Source organism: Myxocyprinus asiaticus, chromosome 22 (assembly GCF_019703515.2).
Source record: "Myxocyprinus asiaticus isolate MX2 ecotype Aquarium Trade chromosome 22, UBuf_Myxa_2, whole genome shotgun sequence".
NCBI lineage: Eukaryota > Metazoa > Chordata > Actinopteri > Cypriniformes > Catostomidae > Myxocyprinus > Myxocyprinus asiaticus.
The window spans coordinates 38,337,323-38,358,104 of record NC_059365.1 but is presented as its reverse complement, the minus strand read 5'-3'; the positions used below and the strand labels follow the sequence as shown (position 1 = coordinate 38,358,104).

Genomic DNA, 20,782 nt, shown 5'->3' with positions numbered 1-20,782 from the left:
TGTGTATGACTTTCTTTCTTCTGCTGAACACAAATGAAGATTTTTAGAAGAATATTTCAGCTCTTTAGGTCCATACAATGCAAGTGAATGTTGGCCAGAACATTGTAGCTCCAAAAAACACATAAAGGAAACATAAAAGAAATCCATAAGACTCCAGTGGTTAAATACATATCTTCACAAGCAATATGATTAGTGTGGGTGAGAAACAGATCGATATTTAAGTCCCTTTTTACCCTAAATCTCCACTTTCACTTTTACATCTGAAGGTCACATGTGGTGCCTGAAAGTGCATTGTATGGAACTACAGAGCTGAAATATTCTTCTAAAAATCTTTTTATTTGTGTTCAGCAAGTGCTGGTACACTGTAAAAAATGTAGATTTTGAAAAATTGAGAGAATTGATAATTAAATGTTGGCTCAATTAAAGACATGCAAATAATTGTTCCAAAACATAAATACACAGATCAGCCACAACATTAAAAGCACCTGCCTAATATTGTGTAGGTCCCCCTCGTGCTGCCAAAATAGCTCCAACCCGCATCTCAGAATAGCATTCTGAAATTATATTCTTCTCACCACAGTTGTACAGAGTGGTTATCTGAGTTACCGTAGACTTTGTCAGTTCAAACCAGTCTGGCCATTCTCTGTTGACCTCTCTCATCAACAACATTTCCATCCACAAAATTGTTGCTCACTGAATGTTTTTTGGTTTTAGCACCATTCTGAGTAAATTCTAGAGACTGTTGTGTGTAAAAATCCCAGAAGATCAGCAGTTACAGAAATATTCAAACCAGCCCATCTGACACCAACAATCATCCATGCGATTATCTAATCAGCCAATCATGTGGCAGCAGTGTAATTTATAAAATCATGCAGATATGGGACAGGAGCTTCAATTAATGTTCACATCAACCATCAGAATGGGGAAAAATGTTATTTCAGTGATTTGGACTGTGGCATGATTGTTGGTGCCAGATGGGCTGGTTTGAGTATTTCTGTAACTGCTGATCTCCTGGGGTTTTCACATACAACAGTCTCTAGAATTTACTCAGAATGGTGCCAAAAACAAAAAAACATCCAGTGAGCGGCAGTTCTGTGGATGGAAACACCTTGTTGATGAGAGAGGTCAGACTGGTTTGAACTGACAAAGTCTACGGTAACTCAGATAACCACTCTGTTCAGGGCCGGAGTGGGACCCATTTTCAGCCTGGGAGTCTAATGCCCAAGACCAGCCCATTTGCCTTAATTTGAACAAAGTTTTTAGGGTCCAGACAAGCAAAATCTGAGAAAAGTTTTGCATTTGCTGAAAACCTTCTATGTATGCTACCTGTCACAGTGTCCAGAATGACATTGTGTACATTGACCTTAAAGTCAGCATCTGGCGATGCCAGAGGGTTACAAACTCATCAGCTGCTACTTGCACTCCCTCAAAGTCTCTTAAAAAATTAATTTATTAAGCTGTCCTTTGTCCCCTCAACCAGATGCTGAGCTGCTAGAATATTCATAGCTTTTATCTGTAGATACTTGAAGAGGGGGGATGTATGCTTAAAAATTCAGAGAAAGGTTTGAGCAATGTGGATTGTTTCATATTTTAGAAGGGCTTCAATGTATCCCTTTTCTTTGATCCTCACTGTTGGCTTCATACTCCTATCTCCCTCAATTGAAGTGAGAGTCAGCAGCAGGTCAACATACAGAGCATCCCGAGGCTTACCAAAACACCAAAAGACCTTTGTGAGATCCCGGTCCTTAGCTCACCACCTGGTTTCCCCTATTGGGCACAGTCTCCTGTGACGTTTGTCACCACTTGTCTCTTCCCACCTCTGCATATGCTTATATGATTCTCTGAGGAAAACTACAACATCGTTAAGCAATGAAAAGAATGATGAACTTTCTACAACACTGCCTGTTGTGTCTGCTAGTACCAGATTCAGAATATGTGCATAACACCAGACATGAATCTGTATAGGAGACTGCTCTCAGAGAAATGCAGAGAACCCTTGATATTGTCCCTGCATGTTAGCTGCATCATCAGTGGAGTTGCTCACACATGTGCCAATGTCAATACCCAGCTTGTGTAATGTCTGTTTGAGTATCTCTGTGAAATATTTTCCAGTTGATGCTTCACAATCTACCACAGCAACCAATCGCTCATGAATGGCATCTGTAACATATCTCAAAGTGACTGCACATTGGTCTTTTGAGGTGATATCTTGGGTGGTGTCTATTTGGACTGAAAACATGCCTGTCTGTTTAACCTCATCTGCAATTGTGCCCTTTATAATTTGGCTGATGACATCCACAACTTTAAAGATGATGTCTTTTGAAAGGAAAGTCACAAGAGAGCCTCTGCCCTTTACTCCAGTGTCATGGTGCTTCTTGCTTTGTTCAGTACAAGTGTTCAAGTGCTGTTGAAGACACATACTGTATCATACTTGCTCAAGTGTATTATCAACTCTAGGAAGTTGCCATGATTGACTGCAGTGGTTTCCAATGTATAAGCAGCCTCTGCTTTATCTCCTCTGTAACTAAGTCCACATTTTCCAATGACTTTTGTGACATCTACTATGCGCTCCATTAACTGGCGCTTTTTCTTTACTTGTTCATAATGTAAAGACAATAGACTTTTCACATCTGCCTTTTTATCCATTAGAAAGTAAGCATCTGCACTATCTCTGTGGACATGACTTTTACTCTTGCTCCTCGATCCTCTGATGAACATGTTTCCATGCATTCATACCTCCCTTTATGAAAGGACTCTCACCTGCAACAGGTGCAAATGCCAAACACACAGAACAGTACAGAGAATTAGTTTTTTCATTGTATGTCAACCAGTTGCGGTTGGTTCCATCCTTTCTGTGATAAACTTTTGCTATGTGATGTTTTGGTGGCTGTTGAGGATGATAACTGAAAAACATGTCAAAGTCTTTTGACTGAGGATGAGCAAAATAATCAAACTTATCAGTCTCCTCATCTACACTACTAGCATTTGCTTGTGGCTCAGGGACCTTCTGCCTGGCTGCTGTTGTCTCACTGAAGATCAATGGCTCTGTCCCTGGACCTGTCTCTTTCTTTTTCTCACTTCCCTCAGCATTAGGCTTATCTGTATTAAACCACAATCACATTAAAAATAAGTCAAAAGGCTAAAAGCACTGGAATTTCATTGAAAGAGATAATAAAAAAAATAAAAAAAACAGAAAAACTTAAATGATGAAACTGAACTAAAAAAATAAAAAAATTATTCCTTCAATGTAAGTCACTTTGAGTAAAAGCGTTTGCCAAATGCATATATGTAAATGCACTAGACTAGTCAGTGTACCTTGAGTCGCCAGTTCCTGTGTGCTCGTTTGTCTTCTTGAAAAAATATCTGTCAGTTTGGCAGATTTGGCCACGTCATCCTCCAATGCCTTTCATTTTTTAAATTTGGCTTTTTCAGCTCCTCCTGGCATCTTTTTACCATCCATTTATCCTTCCTGTGATTAGCTCACCCGCTACTTCATGCCACGGCATGTAACGATGGTTTGTGTGTGTGTGGGCAGGTTTAAGTGGTTTACGAGGACTTTTTTTTAGGTTACAAACTGGTAATTACAAGGGTATTATTCTATAAATGTGGTTTATGAGGACATTTCTAGTGTCCCTATAATCAAATCACTTAAAAAACATACTAAACAATGTTTTATTGAAAATGTAAAAATGCAGAAAGTTTTTTTGTGAGGGTTAGGTTTAGGGGTAGGGTTAGGGGATAGAATCTATAGTTCATACAGTATAAAAATCATTATGTCTATTGAGAGTCCTCATAATGATACAGACCCGTCGCCCTGACGTCTGTGGTCATGAAATCATTTGAGAGACTGGTGTTGGCCCACATGAAGGACATCACTGGACCCTTTCTAGATCCCCTTCAATTTGCTTATCGAGCAAACAGGTCTGTGGAGGATGCAGTCAACATGGGATTGCATCATATCGTGCAACATCTGGACAGACCAGGGACATATGCAAGGATCCTTTTTGCGGACTTCAGTTCAGCTTTCAACACCATCATTCCAGTTATACTAAATTACACCAACTCTCTGTTCCCATGTCTGTCTGTCAATGGATCACCAGCTTCTGACGGACAGGCAGCAGCTAGTGAAACAGGGGAAATTCACTTCCAGCACCTGTACAATCAGCACTGGTGCCCCCCAGGGATGTATGCTCTCCCCACTCCTCTTCTCCCTGTATACAAATGACTGCACCGCCAAGGACCACTCTGTCAAGCTCCTGAAGTTTGCAGACGACACTACTGTCATCGACCTCATCCAAGATGACGATGAGTCTGTATACAGAAGGGAGGTTGAACGGATGGCTCACTGGTGTAGTCAAAACAACCTGGAGCTGAACACGCTCAAAAAAAATGGAGATGATTCTAGACTGAACACCCCAACACTGACCCCCCCTCACCATTCTAAACAGCACTGTGGCAGCAGTGGAGTTATTCAGGTTCCTGGACACTACCATCTCAAAGGACCTGAAGTGGGAGATCCACATTGACTCCATTGTGAAAAAGGCCCAGCAGAGGTTGTACTTCCTTCAACAGTTGAGGAAGTTCAACTTGCCACAGGCGCTGCTAATCTAGTTTTATTCAGCAGTCATTGAGCCTGTCCTCTGCACTTCTATAACTGTCTGGTTTGGTGCAGCTACGAAACCGGATATCAGAAGACTACAAAGGACAGTTCGGACTGCTGAGAGGATTATTGGTTGCCCCCTGCCCTCCCTTCAAGAACTGTACACTTCCAGAGTAAGGAAAAAGCCTGGAAAAATCACTCTGGACCCCACTCACCCAGCCTCCCCCAACCTTTTTGAACTGTTGCCTTCTGGCAGGCACTACAGAGCACTGAGCACCAGAACCATCAGGCACAGGAACAGTTTTTTCCCTCAGCTATCCATCTCATGAACAGTTAAAATTGCCCCATTGAGCAATAATTAATGTGCAATACACAGCTTAGTCTATTTATATTTATCCAACATACCATACCTCTTCTGCCATTACATTCCCTTGCTTCTGTTTATAACTGATTGTATTTGTATATTGTATATTGTACATATTGATATTGTCCTATTGTGTATTTCTATATATACTTTTTATATTTCTAAGCATACTTGGCAATAAAGCTGATTCTGATTCTGATTATGTATCCTGGATTGCATTTTTTCCCCCAATTATATTGTATAAATTATTTACATTAGGACAATGAGCAATAAACAATTAAACTTCTAAAACTCAAAATTTGATAGTGACTTGTTACATTTAAATTTTTCAATTGGCACAATTAAAATTCTGTGAATTGAATATTCTCTGTGGCAACAGTCTTTTAACATTTGCTCAATTAGAAATTATCTGTTGAGCCAATGCTAAAAGACTGTTGCTGCAACAGAGAATATACAATTTTAATTGTGCACATGCCAAAGCAGCTCTCATGGGGACAGACTGTCCTCACTGGACATGAGGACATGAGTCTCAAGACGCTCCGCTCTAGGGTTGCCCTCGTTCTGAGGGATGATTCCGCTTCCCGCGCCCTCCCGATCACTTCCTCTGTGTTAAGTCTTGAGGACCACATGTGGAAGCATGGTGGGGCTGCGAGGTAGAGATGGAAGAATCAGAGGAGGCTCTCGTGCCAGCGCAAGCCACACGAGCCAGTGTTGTCGTATTCACAAAATGTGTCAATGCGGCGCTCACCCCTTTGAAGATGAATGGCGTGTGCATTCTGAATTACCTCGATGATTGGCTATTACTGGCCCAATCAGAGGCTCTGCTATGTGAGCACAGGGAATTGATACTTCACCATTTGAACAGCCTGGGTCTCAATGTCAACTGGGCAAAAAGGACACTTTCTCCCAGCCAACAAATCTCCTTTTTGGGGGTTCGACTTGACTCCATGAGCATGCATGCGCACCTCACGAGTGAGATCGTCCAGACCATTCACCGGTGTCTGTCTCCAATGAAGTCTTTTCAGAAAATGCTGGGTTTTATGGTAGCAGGATCCACCGTCATACCGTTAGGTCTTTTACACGAGACCTCTCCTGTGCTGGCTCAAACACCATGTATCGAGTCACGCCTGGCGTCGGGGGCTCATGCGCATCACCATGACTCACCACAGCCTGGCTGCTCTAGCACCATGGACAACTCAAAACTGAGATCAAAGGGTGATCGTGCCTTCTCTGTGGTAGATCCTAAACTTTGGAATATTCTCCCTTACCATGTTAGGTCAGCTTCTTCAATAGCCATTTTAAAATCCTCTTTGAAAATGCATTTATATTATTTAGCATTTGAACAATACATTTTAATGGGTTAAATTAGGTAAATACTTGATGCAGTTTTTAATTGTATTTATTTATTTATTATTATTATTTCTTTTTTTGTATGTATATAATTCTGTCATTGTATATTTATTTGATTGATTTGTAAAGCACTTTGTGTCAACTTCTGTTGTTTTTAAATGTGCTTTATAAATAAAGGTTGACTTGACTTGACAAACCTTTATCAGCAGGGTGTGATGCTGGGTCAGGTTTTCAGATGAAAAGTGGTGACCATGGATGCATCCAACACGGGTTGGGGCACGCTGTGTGATGGACACCCGGCTTTCAACACTTGGACAGGTGCAAAAGGGGCGTGGCAGATCAACTGCTTGGAAATGCTAGCTCTCTTCTTAGCAGTGAAAGCTTTCAATTCCAACATAGTGAATCATCATGTTCTGATTCGGTCAGACAATATGTCAGTGATAGTGCAAATAAATTGCAGTGTAAACCAGTGATGACCCTGGCACAACGCCTGCTCATGTGGACTGCAAACCATCTCCTCTCCCTGCACACGACATATGTTCCGAGCCATCTGAACTGCGGAGCGGACATGCTGTCGTACCAGGGACCGATGTTGGGGGAATGGAGACTTCATCTTCAGACAGTTCTGAGGATTTGTGAAATGTTCGTCAAAGTGAAAGTCGACCTGTTTGCCTCCGCAGAGATAGCCCACTGCCCTCTTTGGTACTCCATGTCCCAAGCTCACTGGGAGTGGATGCCTTGGCCCACAAGTGGCTGATGAAACGCAAATATGCGTTTCCCCCAGTATGTCTCCTCCACTCTGTCATCAGCAAAGTCAGAGAGGACAAGGAAACGGTTCTGTCTACAAGATGCCTCTATGCACTAAAATGGCGTGTGTTTGCGGATTGGTGCTCTTCATGCAGCAAAGACCCAGTGAATTTCTCCATAACGGAGATCCTTACATTCCTTCAAGAGCGGTTGGATGCAGGTCTTACTCCGTCAACGCTTAAGGTCTATGTAGCGACCATATCAGTATTTCACGCCCCAGAGGCTGGTTCCTCTATAAGCAGACATGATCTGATCATAAAGTTCCTTAGGGGAGCAAGGTGCTTAAACCCCCCTCACCCTACTACGGTTTCCACATGGGACTTAAATCTGGTGCTAAGGGTGCTCACGAGCCCCCCGTTCCAACCACTGGAATCCACTAAGTTACATGTGCTCTCTTTAAAGACTGCACTGCTGTTGGCTCTGGTCTAAGTCAAACAGGTTGGTGATAAACAGGCGCTGTCGATTGACAGTTCATGTCTGGAATTCGGTCCGGGGCTTTCAAAAGCCACCATCAAACCCAAAAAATGCTATGTATCTAAGGTGCTTTCCACGCTCTTCAGGGCTCAGATAGTGCACCTACAAGCTTTCTCTTCTCCACCGTGTAATTCAGATGAGGAACAGTTAGCGCATTTATTATGCCCCGTGCGGGCATTGCACAAATATGTGGAGCGCACTCACCAGTTTAGACTGTCAGTTCAGCTCTTCGTTTGTTATGGAGGACGCACAAAAGGCATGTCCATCTCCAAACAAAGGCTCTCTCACTGGATCGTTGATGCGATCGCCCTTGCTTATGAGTCACAGGGCGTTAGATGCCCTATTGGTGTAAAGGCACATTCAACTAGAGGCATGGCATCCTCATGGGCATGGACAAATGGTATATCCCTACAGGATGGTCTTCGCAGAACACGTTCGCAAGGTTTTATAACCTAGACATGGCATCCATCACTTCACGAGTCCACTCTGTCTAGAGAGCTTACTATTCCACCATTCAGTGGGTGAGCCCGAGGTCCTTATTAAGGGCGGGCTGCCTGTTATAATTTTAATACAGCTGCCTGTATAGGCCGCTAACCAATTTACTCCCACTAGAAGTCACAAGCACTTCCAATAGAATAAAAACTCCCTACCTACCTCTGATTATGAAGGGGTTAATTATTCTGTGTGTATTATATGACTCATATAGATCCTCAGATTAAGATTAACTTTCCATCTGGTTTTCACAATTTTGGGTTATTCAGTGGCTCCTGAAGCTGTACGGCTGTACACACTGTGCGTACCATGAGCGCTCTGACTGACCTGAGAAATATTTACTCTCAGAATATTTCATCAATCATTAAATGTGTTCCGTATTTCTGTTGGCTGTTTAAAAGAACTAGCAATGCCCAATTTGTGAATAAATAATTCTTTTGAGTCGGTTCTTTTCAGTGAATTGGCCAAACGGGCTTGCAAAACGGTCTGAATCGGTTCGTGATTCAGTACAATTCATTCAGAGCGCTCTCTCACTGAATCATTTGGAGCGGTTTCTCACACAGTAAAACAGTATCGGAATATTTATGAATACAGTGCTGGATACAGTGTAAATTTACCTACAGTCAACTGAAACTTTTGAGAGGTAACTTTGAGAAACCTGAGCTAGTGCTGTGGCATGTGAACAAAGGGCTATTCAAACTGAACGTGTTTTTGTAGGACCGGCACTGTTTAAACACCATGTCAAGTTAAAAAGAACTTCACATTTTCAAAAATGCATGTTGAGAAACCTGCACTCTGTTTCATTCTTTGCACTGCATTTAGACTGTTTTTAGCGCAGTTGTCACAAAGATTCAACAATCTGAACAAGATCAGGCTGCATAGAGGGGACTGTTGCATTGTTTCATATTATTCCAGATTGTTCTGCACCAGGTGAAGTTTAAGCAAATAAACTGTAAGGCAATGCATTATTTCCCTTCTGCTCTAGTGTACTAGGGGCTGCTGTGCCTTTTTCTCCCCAGTTTAGAATGCCCAATTCCCAATGCACTCTAGGTCCTCGTGGTGGCGTAGTGACTCGCCTCAATCCGGGTGGCGGAGGATGAATCTCAGTTGCCTCTGCGGCTGAGACAGTCAACCTGCGCATCTTATCACGTGGCTTGTTGAGCCTGTTACCGCGGAGACATAGCGCGTGTGGAGGCTTCACACCATCCACCGCGGCATCCACGCACAACTCACCATGCAGCCCACCGAGAGCGAACCACATTATAGCGACCACGAGGAGGTTACCCCATGGGACTCATGTGTCACTCAGACTGTTTCAGTACTGTTAAGATTGTTGTCTATATGCTTACATAAAATACAGCTATACTTACTAGTACTAGAAGATACTAGTAGAAGAAATTAGACAGTAAGTGATTTCGTGTCAGGTTCGGGCTTAAAATATGACGGCATCATTCAGGCCGGGTAGGGTCGGGCCAGGCGGTCCCGGGTCGGGTTCGGGTTTCATTTTAAGGCCCGTGAAGACCTCTAGGCAGATTTCAGTGCGTACCCTCAGATTAAATCCTGCAGGTGCCCATACACAATTGAAGACATATAAGTCACCGCCCGAAGGGCCCGTGACCTCATATACATATTCTTCTAAGTGTTTCTACATTGGCACATCTTAGGGTAAGACGCTGCATAGTGCGGCATGATGGGACTCCTTTCCCCATAGCGTTCATTGCAATGTCAAGTGAACTGAATCGATAGAGAATGTCTCCGGTTACTCATGTAACCTCGGTTCCCTGAGATGAAGGGAACAAGACATTGCAAAACTTGGCCGCACTACTACTTCAGAGTTTCGAGGAACGAGTGACACGTTCTTGTCCCTCAGTCAGAAAATTCTGAAGAAATGATGTTTGAGCGCCTGCTTATATAGGGCAAATGCACACCTAAAGGGGCAGGGCTCAAACATCATTGCCAATCATAAGATTGGTGTTATGATACAAGGGCTTCAACTAGATCGTGGAAAAGGAATTTCCCCATAGCGCTCATTGCAATGTCTCGTTCCCTTCATCTCAGGGAACTGAGGTTACATGAGTAACCAGAAACGTTTCTTTTTTCTTTTTTTAACGGCTACTCGTAAACTAAAACAGTGCATTACCACCATCTACTGTTTACATGGGAACGAGACGGCCGGCTCTCCTTTCCTATGTTCACGGACATGATGTAATGACGCAAGGATGTACGTCATAAGCCAGCGATTTTGCGCCAAATCGGACCCAACAGCTCAAAATACAAATAATTTTTGTAGGCTTACAGAAGTGAATCAGGGTAAGGTAAGAACATTGTTTTGAACACTGACTGTTGATGTACTCAATCAATAATGGCAATTTGTTCATTTTTAACCAAAAAAAATAATTAAAAAAAATCTTACTTAGTGCAGCTTTAAAGCAATTTGATGGAATTGTGTTATGAAATTGAAATGTGTAAAAGAAAAAATCCAACTGAGACTAACCTTTAGCACTGAGCAAATTTTACAATCTTTGAAACTTCCTTGTCTTAATTGTTTAATGTTTTACAAGTAAAGCAACCAAAACAAGGAAGTGCCAAATAAACAGTCCCATATCAATAACACATTTTTTTTATTTAATGACATACTTTTATTACTATCAATATTCATGTTAAGATAAATTATAGCCATTGATAAGCTCAAACAAAACAATAAATAACAATACATTTTCTTTTTTCCTGCTTTGTAGTAAACACTAATACAATAAATGTAACCATTATAATAAATGTTTTAATTCACATTTATTATACTGGTTTAAGAACAGACCACTAAAAACCTTATCTGTTGAGCACTAATATGAATTTCCTATTAAGAACACATAGTTCTCTAAAACATGTTGAATTCAGTGTTTAAAGCTCACCAGTCACCATCGTCAAGCATCTAGACACAGACTTGCAGTCAAACAGAATATCTCGCGTTTTCTTTGACCGATTGTTTTTGCGTACAGAGCATAAAATTGAGATTTGCTGCTCTTGAGCGCAGAAAAAACATTATCCCGCATTAATGGCCATGCACCAAAGCGCTCATCAGACTCATTTTACGCTGCCCCCTTCGGCATATCGCGGCGCCGTTTTGTGGCCCATGCTGCATAACGCGGTGTCTTATTTCAGTTTAGTCCCGGTTCTCCTGATGGCCTGTCCGCCCCTGATCAGCCCCAAAGTGCGTCGGCCCACCGGGAAAATGCCCGGTATGCCAGATTACCAATCCAGCCCTGTTTTACACGCTTATTTTTCCAGGATAGATGGCCAAAAACTGGGACGATCCCGGAAAATCCAGGACGGGTGGCAACCCTAATGTATAGGTAAAGGGTTGCTACGGGACTCCAAATAAACACAACCAACACAGTGTGACATCCAACTGTTGGTTGCAATAGACAATCCTTTGGCAACATCACCGCTTACATCATACATGGATGTGGTGGCAAGAACCATGGTAAAACAGTAAACTTTTATCGGATCCCATTGTTAAAAAATTATTTAGAGGGCTTCTGTAGACGGCTGTGGCTTCAAGTCATCAACAGAGCTGACTGGACTGAGGAGATAATTTCAACTCTCGGCTTTGGTACAAACAAATAAAGGGAAAATTTTTTACAGGTATCTTATTAACCCATATCATTATAATAATTGTAAAAATATGTATGTATTTATGATGGTTTTGTGTCGTACATTCGTTTAATAATCAAATCTTGCCAGCTTTCTGCCACCACTTACTGCGCATGAGCTGAAATTTTTGTAAACAATGAGATTGGTCTATACTTCAGCATTTCGCACGTTTCGACAGTAGAACTCACGGCTATGATTAATAGTGAAAGTAAGAGCATTTCCACACACACAATGCGATGAGATTTACAGGATTGAGACTAAACAGCTGTGTGGCCACAAGAAAGCCACTTGTTAGTGAGGCTAATCGGAAAAAACTACTTCAACTTGCTAGGGAGCATAAAGATTGTACTGTGGAGCGATGGAGAAAGGTCATGTGGTCTGATGAGTCCAGATTTACCCTATTCCAAAGCAATGGGCGCATCAGGGTAAGAAGGGAAGCGCATGAAGCGTTGCACCCATCATAGTGCCCACTGTACAAGCCTCTGGAGGCAGTGTTATGATCTGGGGTTTCCTCAATTGGTCAAGTCTACACTCAGCAACGTTATGTGGCAAGTCAGCTGACTACCTGAATGTACTGAATGACCAGGTTATCCCATCAATGGATTTTTTCTTCCCTGACGGCATGGGCATTTTCCAGGACGACAATGCCAAGATTCATCAGGCTCAAATTGTGAAAGAGTGGTTCAGGGAACATGAGAAATCATTTTCACACATTAATTTACCACCGCAGAGTCTTGACCTTAACCCCATCGAAAGTCTTTGGGATGTGCTGGAGAAGACTTTACGGAGTGGTTTGACTCTCCCGTCATTGATACAAGATCTCAGCCAAAAATTAATGCAACTCTGGACGGAAATAAATGTTGTGAGTTGTATAAGGTTGTCGAAACAATCCCACAACAAATGCACGCCGTAATCAAAGATAGAGGTATGCACCTTTTTTTTGTTGACCAGGCAGTGTATTTTCAAGGATTAAGACCACATTTTAGTGTGAGAAAGATAGGGTGATATTACAAAGATAGCATGTTAGTGAAAATAATTGGCTTTTATATTGTCATTGTACTAAGGCAAAAACAAACAAATATATATATATTAATTTTTTCTGTAAATAATATCTCCAAAAATATATATGTATTTTCTTTCTTATCATCTTATTTCCACTATTAATGTTTTTATAAACCAAAAAAAAAAAAAAAAAAAAAAAAAACATTTCAGCGGACCCCCTAACGGCCCACTGGGGGTTAACGGCCCACTGGGAACCCATTTTGAAAACCCCTGAAAATTTAAAGTGGCATATTCATTTTTTTTTTTTTTTTTTTATTGACGTGATGTAAGAGATTACCGAAAAGACTTATATGTGCAATAAACTATTTAAAAATATATTGCAATTCACTCACGAGTCACGACTGCTTCTCTTTACAAGTGTTTTTGTTTATATCTGCTTTTACAGCTAGCGTGAAATTTCAGGTTGTGAAGAGGAACTACATATAAGCCTTCATAAGCGTGTGTATTGTGTCTGTGTAGTGTAATATGAAACGTGTAGAAGTTTGTGTCTAATGTCCTCGCGGCTGGGCCGTATAGTGCGGTGAAAAGTGGTAATAATTATCGGGGACCATAATGTAAAAAAGCGCTAAACTTACATTTTAAAAGGTAGTCTTGAATCTAAAAAACAAATCCATTCCACTTAAAGATCTGGCAACTCTGCATGTTACACTGGCCTGTTTTTGTGGTTGATCAAGTCTCGTTTATCACATGATGCGAGTCACGTAGTCTGAGCTGTTGTTAAATAACCCCTCACCACTGCCCTGGTATAGATAGCCTCTCTTCATCGGGTGTCACCACACCACTGCTGCTCTCTAAAAATATCCTTACATTCTAATAATTGTTAAACTTCTGTTGAAGTTGATTCGGATCTATCCAACCAAATCGTCTGAACTGGTATTGGACCGAGACAGCCCTGCAGAGTCACTGCAGATATCAGTGTATATTTAGTGGCAAAGACTTTTCAGCACATTTCACCCACGATGTCTGCCAACAAGCAGCAGAGCAAGAGCTGTCCCATTCCCACGCGTGTCCTGCACCTCAAAGACTGGTCTCAACTCCCAGACTGCTACAGTCAGACTCCTGGAGGAACACTTTTCTCCACCACACCAGGAGGTACGATTATGTTTTAATGGAAAGAAAACTTTCAGATTTATTTGATTTGTGTAAGTAGGTAGATTAAACAAGATAGGTGAGTAAACTTGCATCGAGACAGGAGGTTTGTATTTTAATAAAAATACTAGACATGGAGTGTAGATTTATTATTGACGTACAGCAGGGTTGCAGAAAGGAGATCGGAACGTAGAGGTTATGAGAACGTTAGAAGAACGTTCTCCAAACCTACAGGGAACGTCCTAATTCCGTAAAACAAAAATAGTTTCCTGGTTAACCAAAACAGAACTTTACAACGTCCGTTCTGGGAACCAAAAACTGTGTATTTCAATTAAATGAAAAATAAAATATATATTTATAAGGCGGCTGCGCGAGCAAATTGTATCGCTAGTACTGCTTGACGCACGTGCGCCCGTGACGGGGAAAAGTTGAAAACATTGCGTGTTTTCATTTAATACCTACTGTATATTTATTCAGTAGTCAACGAATATTTAATATGGTCGAGTATAGCATACGTGTGTTAACTTGAAAACCATGAAAATATGTTTAAGTCTTGTAAGACCACCACGCTGCACCGCAACGTGCGTGATATAACATTCTTGCGCTACAACACAGTCTGTTTTGCGATCCGAGTTAATCATTTATGGCAGACTATTTGCAGCCAGACAGTTCAACTGCCCTGCCTTATGTTATGGTACAATGTCTGGTTATCTGATTTACAGCTTATATGTCCCCAAACGGGTACATAAAGATAATGGGCATCCAAATGTTTTGATAAACAAACGCATGACCACATTATTTTAGGTGTTGGACCCTCCACCCCACATGTTTCTCAGTCTGCTTTGTCCCTCTCTGCATATCTTTCTCATGTGGCTGTAACTGTAATAGCATGCAGATGAGGAGACAATTCTTAGAAACAGCCTCCCTCCTCCTCCACAGCTGTTGTGGATTTCAGGAATAACAGAACTCTCGCTAGACATGGGTTGGGATCATTGGGGCCACTGGATCATGGATGGTTCCCTCAGGGTAGAAAGTAAAATAACAGATCACAGAAAAATACTGATGAGGTATGTGCACTCATTTCTAGAAGTATGTGAATCTCACAAAACCGGTCAAGAACCCCCAAAACTAAGAGAAAGAAATACAAAATTATGTTTTGCTTAAAGAAAAGAAAAAAACGAAGCCTATTTTAAGGACCCTTATGGACCATTTTGCATTGTGACATTATTTTCATGACAGTTAAGCACATTTCCACACCCAAATTCTTATTGCAAATAGATAATGATTATTGCAATTAAGTATGTATACATCATGGTAATGAGCGTTGGTGTAATCTGATTACATAGTAATTAGTTACTTTAAGCTAATTACTTTTAACCCAAAAAGTAGTGTAATACATTACACATTTATACATTTTATTCTTGCAAACAGATTACAGTTACTTTCAGTTTAGGTCATTACTTTTAATTACATTACTTGGGTTACACATATTTCTAAAATAATATTATTTATGTATAATGTGACAGCTGAATTGTGTGCGATAATGAACAAGGAGGAAATATAGATATTATTTTCAAATTTGTTTAGCAGAAAAACAGAAGCATTCGTTGAAGTGTTTAAGAAAGTAACCTAAGAGTAAAGTAATTAGTAATGTTTACTTTGTCTGATGACATAATCTGATTGTAATTTTAAAGAAGTAATTTGTAATTGATTACATTTTTTGAGTAATTTACCCAACACTGATGGGACTATATATATATTCATGTCTTTATGCTGATTTAAATGTAAAAGAAAAAAAAGTATTGTATGACAGCATTGTTTTACCATTTTACATTGAGAATAGTGGGAATGATAAAAAAAACTCATATGTATCAGGAGTAAAACATCCAGACGCTTTGCAGTAATGAGAATTCGGGGGAGAAATGTGGTTAATTGTCATGAAAAATAATGTCACATAAAAATAAGCTTAATTTTCTTTATGCAAATGACTTTTTATTATTATTTTGGAGTAGAAATGTGACCTGGAAATGATTCTGTGAGATTCAGAGTGAAAACTGATGCTGCAATCTAAACAAATTGCCCTCAAATGCCCTTCTTTTTGAAAATGTTCCACTTTCTTACATTGCACGACTTTAAATAGAAGGAACAAAGCATGCCTTCCTGAACTGTGCAGATGGAAAGTCCTGCTGAAACAGTTGGGTTGGTCTCCCTGCATTCTACAACCACTAACCATAGCAGCTCACACTTTTGACCACTGTTCGTTCAACCCCTGTCACTGACTCGGTCCACACCCTGCCCCTCCCCCTTCACTCTCACCCCTCTTTTGTCCAGAACACATTGCACTAAATAGCAAAGGTTGCATAACATGTTTTTCAGTTACTGGCTGTTGGGTACAGCATGGCTTCTGTAGCTACACTGATAGCACTGCTTTTCGCATAGGTTAAACTTGAGACCTTTTTTTTTTTACTTGAATGGATAACCATCACAGGTTTGTTTACAACTTTTCTTAACAGGAGGTTGGAACTCATTCGCTACATTGTGGTGCCCTTTAAAATGGCTTTGCATTTACTCACATGCAGAAGAGCTCAAGTTTCCTGGAACTAAAATAGGGGTACCGAGTCATTAGGGTTGCCACTTTTGAAGTTTGAAGGGGGGGAAAATCACAGCCCCTAACCACATCCTCCACAGTTTTAGCAATAAATGCATTGAGTTAATATGCGTTATTAATAAAAATTGTATATCCTTTCTTATATGCTGAAATTAGAGCTTTCCTGACCCATGACTTATTTAAAAAAAAAAAAAAACATCATTATATATTAAAAATATATGTATTTTAATTTTTTTCTGATTATTTGTCTTATTTATATGTACATTTTGAATGGTTTATACATATTTGTATTTTTTTATCATTTTTATTTATTTTATTTGTTTTGTTTTTTCCTTCACCTGTACTTGTCTTTATTATTGTATTCATACATTGCTTGATCTTAGTGAACATTTATATAGAAAAAACTCCACAGATTTACCACCATTTGTGGACTTTCCAGACGGTCCCTTAACACACCCTCCACAGTATTAGCACGTTTTAGCATGTGTAGACTTTTCAGACGGTCCCTTACCCACCGTAGGCACATTTTCCAACTAATATCAATGTTAAATTGGCGATGTGGAACGATTTCACCGTGACGCCATCTGACCAACTTAAATACGGGACAAATCACGCATCATTTTATATTTAAATACGGGACAGATGGCAACCCAACATGCAATTCACTACAAAAAGTACTTCTTCCTCATGCAAAATCTCAAAAGTGTTAGAGGCTTCATTTACACTTATAGGATGGACTTGTTAAATGGCACAAAGTTCCTTATCTTGGTTAAACGAGACTAGAGTTGTTGCTCGTTTTTGAATGCAAAGCTTTATTTTATTGTTTGTTTTTGTGTGCTAAAACTTTTGGCTGTAACCATATACTCTTAAAAAAAAAAAAAAAAAAAAGAAGGTTTTATTGTCTGAACAAAGAACTACAGTGTAAATATGTTTTTGTAAGCACATGATTGGCTGCTATAATACATGTCCTGCCCCTCCTCCAGGAACCCGGATTATTTACGACAGAAAGTTCCTCCTCGACTGTAGAAACTCCCCCATCGCCCGGACCCCACCCTGCTGTCTGCCTCAGATTCCTGGGGTGACCATTCCTTCACACCATCCCATGTCCAAACTGCAGGAACTCAAAGAGGAGTTGGAGGAGGATAAGGATCTGGCAGGTAAAATGATATATATATATATAAGGAAAACTTGTTTTGCAATAACATTTCCAGGAAAAAGACTTCAAGTTTCTCCTTAAAGGAATAGTTCACCCAAAAATGAAAATGTGCTGATAATTTACTCACCCTCAGGCCATCCAAGATGTATCTGGGTTTCTTTCTTCATCAAAACAGAATTTAAGACTTTTAGGATTTCATTTCAGGCCTCCTCCTCTAAACAATGCAAGTGAATGTACTCCATCTTTTGACGGTCCAAAATGCATATTTAGGGTGCATCAAAATAATCCACACGACTCCAGCCGACAAATAAAGTTCTTCGGAACCCAAACGATTTATTATTTTGAGAATCAAAACAATACTTATATACTTTTTATCTACAAATGTTTGCTTCCGTACATCTCTGTGATGCGCGCTCATGAGAGGGATGACGTAAGCTCGTTGGTAAGGTCACGTGTCACGTGGAGGAGGATGTCAGGAAGCGCATCATTGTTTACAAGAGAAACTTGTGCCGTTCACAAACCAAAACAGTCCAAAACAATTTCAAAACAATATAAAATAAATAAAAAAATCATTTCCAAATAATAATAATAATAAAAAAAACCCGATGTAAACAATGACGCGCTTCCTGACTCCTCCTCCACGTGACGTGTGACTTTACCAACAAGTTTACGTCATCCCTCTCATGAGCGCGCGTCACAGAGATGTATGGAAGCGAACATTTGTAGTTAAAAAGTATATAAGTATTGTTTTGATTCTCAAAATAATAAATCGTTTGGGTTCAGAAGAACTTTATTTGTCGACTGGAGTCGTGTGGATTATTTTGATGCACCCTAAATATGCATTTTGGACCGTCAAAAGATGGAGTACATTCACTTGCCTTGTTTCATTTCTGTTTTGATGAAGACAGAAACTCAGATACATCTTGGATGGCCTGAGGGTGAGTAAATTATCAGCATATTTTCATTTTTGGGTGAACTATTCCTTTAACCTAATGGGCATTTCAGATTTATAATTAAGTGGAAAACAGTTTCAACAGCCTTTGTTCAATCTCAGAATAAACTTTAAATGAACTTAGTAAAGTGTATAATTTCTGCAGTACCAAACAGAAATGCAAAGATAATGACATTTCTGGAACTGCCGGAGAGTCTTTACATTTTTCAGGGGAATCGAAATATGAATGGATTACTTATAGTTGACTCTGCATATTAAGCTGGGACAGAAAAAGTATAGGGATGGGAATAGTAAAGAATTTAACAATTCCAGTTCCGATTCGTCTTAAAGATTTTGGTTCCTTAACGGTTCCATTAACGATTCTTTAGTACTTTTGAGGAAATAAAATTTGGATTTACTGTTACCAAAGGAGTAGATCATTAACAAAATAGATTCTTGCAAATTGTCTGTTTGCATACTCTTTTTCATTAAGAGTCGGATTAGTTCATTAAGAAATGTTGGCTACATTAAGTGAGATATGATGAAATGAATGACTTGCAGTTTATTAAAGGTGCGCTCAGTAATTTTGTCTTCATTAAAAAAGTTTAACTCCTAAAGACTTGAATTGTAATTTTACAATATATGTAGGAAATCATGAGCACTCACATTAAAATTAAGACTCCAGTCATATCAGTAACCTTATAAAAGCTGTTTTATTCTACATGGAGAGGGTCCGCACATGGGGGCTGCCATGTTAGAATCACATGACCAGCTGAATACTACTTGCTTAATCTCAGTAACCGTCCTGTTATCTGACACTTTCACTGATAGATTAAAGTAATCATGACTGTCTGTGAATACTACATTTCTACAATGGCATCTGAAACTGAAAACTATTGATTTTAAATGATGCTGCATCCAAAACACTAGGTGTCAGCATAAGTCCAAGATGACACAAAGACAAAAGTTACTGAGTGCACTTTTAAGTTTTTGATTTACTGAAAAGAACCGGCAGATAAAAGCGGTAGGAAGCACTGTGTTTTGCGTTGTAGATTCAAAAGAACCGACTCATACGAGTGATTCGTGTTACACTGGTACCATTGTATGTTTAGAACTGTTCAGTTTCGCATTGCAATGCCGCTATGTGGTCGCAGGGAACTCTGTCAAGAGTATTTTTGTTTGAAAATCATTATAAAGGAAAAGGCTTTCGGTTCCCAAACACAACTGTAACATTGAAAAAATACACACTTCACCTTTAAAGACCACAAAAAGTTTATCAAGGTCTCTTTCTGTTGAATATGACTCTCTCTGCTTGATAACCTTCTAGAAACACACTCTAACAAATCTCTATTGCTCTTTTCTTTTTTTCTTCTTTAGCTGATGATAACCAGTTTGAGATGGACATTTGAATCTTTCATTTACCTCCTGTGGAGAATTGTCTCTTTTATCTGCTGGGATGTTGCTGCGTGGCCCATAATCAGCGGACATCACACATTCACCAGATTCACAAGGCTTTTTAAGGAGCCAAATGCCCAAAGGGTGTCTTACTCTTTTGTGTAAAAGTGTTTGTTAGAAGGTTACAAAAAGAAAAAGAGAAATGTTTGTCAGTTCTTTATTGTACATATGGTACTTTCTACTTTTTTAAAGAAAATGTAGCATTACAAACGAGTCAGGGCAAAATCTTGACAAAATCTCTCATTTCTGAACAGCATGTATATCAGCAAATATGTGGGTTGTTTAATGGTAGACATCGACTAAATGCCAAATGAATGAATGTTGCATGCTTTGGTGATTCAACTGAAATAGCACATCAGAACAAATGTAAACCACCATGTGCCATCAGGGTTTTTCCTGGTGTTTTATTTGCCTGGATTCCTTCATGTTTTATCTTGTTTGGAAAAAAAAAAGACATACTTGTGTTTTGATTTATTTAGTTTGGCAAAATGTATTGCCTACTAGTCTTGGTTTTAGTATCAAGAAAAGTTGCATAACCTACAAAAACATGTGACCTCTAACTCCCTCTAGTGCTAAAAAGGTCTTCTACACTTGTACACTAGATTTGCATTTCCTCAAAGAAATACCAGTGCTTGCAAGACAAAAAAAAAGAATTGTTCAAGTTTTAGGCCTTGGAAAAAAAAGGGGTCAGATAGAGTGCAGAAAATTGTCATAAACTAAATTATGACTTCCAGTGCCAAAAA

At 39.8% G+C, this 20,782-nt stretch overlaps 1 protein-coding gene and 1 long non-coding RNA gene across 2 annotated transcripts in view; both read left to right on the top strand.

Annotated features, from left to right (window-relative positions):
- Positions 1-20,782, top strand: part of LOC127412738 (uncharacterized) — a 99,529-nt gene that overhangs the window by 77,197 nt on the left and 1,550 nt on the right. The gene's annotated exons all lie outside the window — the stretch shown is intronic.
- LOC127412734 (eukaryotic translation initiation factor 4E-binding protein 3-like) lies at positions 13,565-20,497 on the top strand. Its single transcript, XM_051649344.1, has 3 exons — positions 13,565-13,892; positions 17,481-17,654; positions 19,962-20,497. The coding sequence occupies exons 1-3, from the start codon at positions 13,760-13,762 to the stop codon at positions 19,991-19,993; spliced, it is 339 nt and encodes a 112-aa protein (XP_051505304.1). The 5' UTR covers positions 13,565-13,759; the 3' UTR covers positions 19,994-20,497.

Excerpts from the sequence above, each read along its gene's own strand:
- LOC127412734 (XM_051649344.1), top strand. The coding sequence starts at position 13,760 with ATGTCTGCCAACAAGCAGCAGAGCAAGAGCTGTCCCATTCCCACGCGT. Across the intron at positions 13,893-17,480 it reads TTTCTCCACCACACCAGGAG|GAACCCGGATTATTTACGAC; the intron begins GTACGATTATGT and ends CCCCTCCTCCAG. Across the intron at positions 17,655-19,961 it reads GGAGGATAAGGATCTGGCAG|CTGATGATAACCAGTTTGAG; the intron begins GTAAAATGATAT and ends TTTCTTCTTTAG.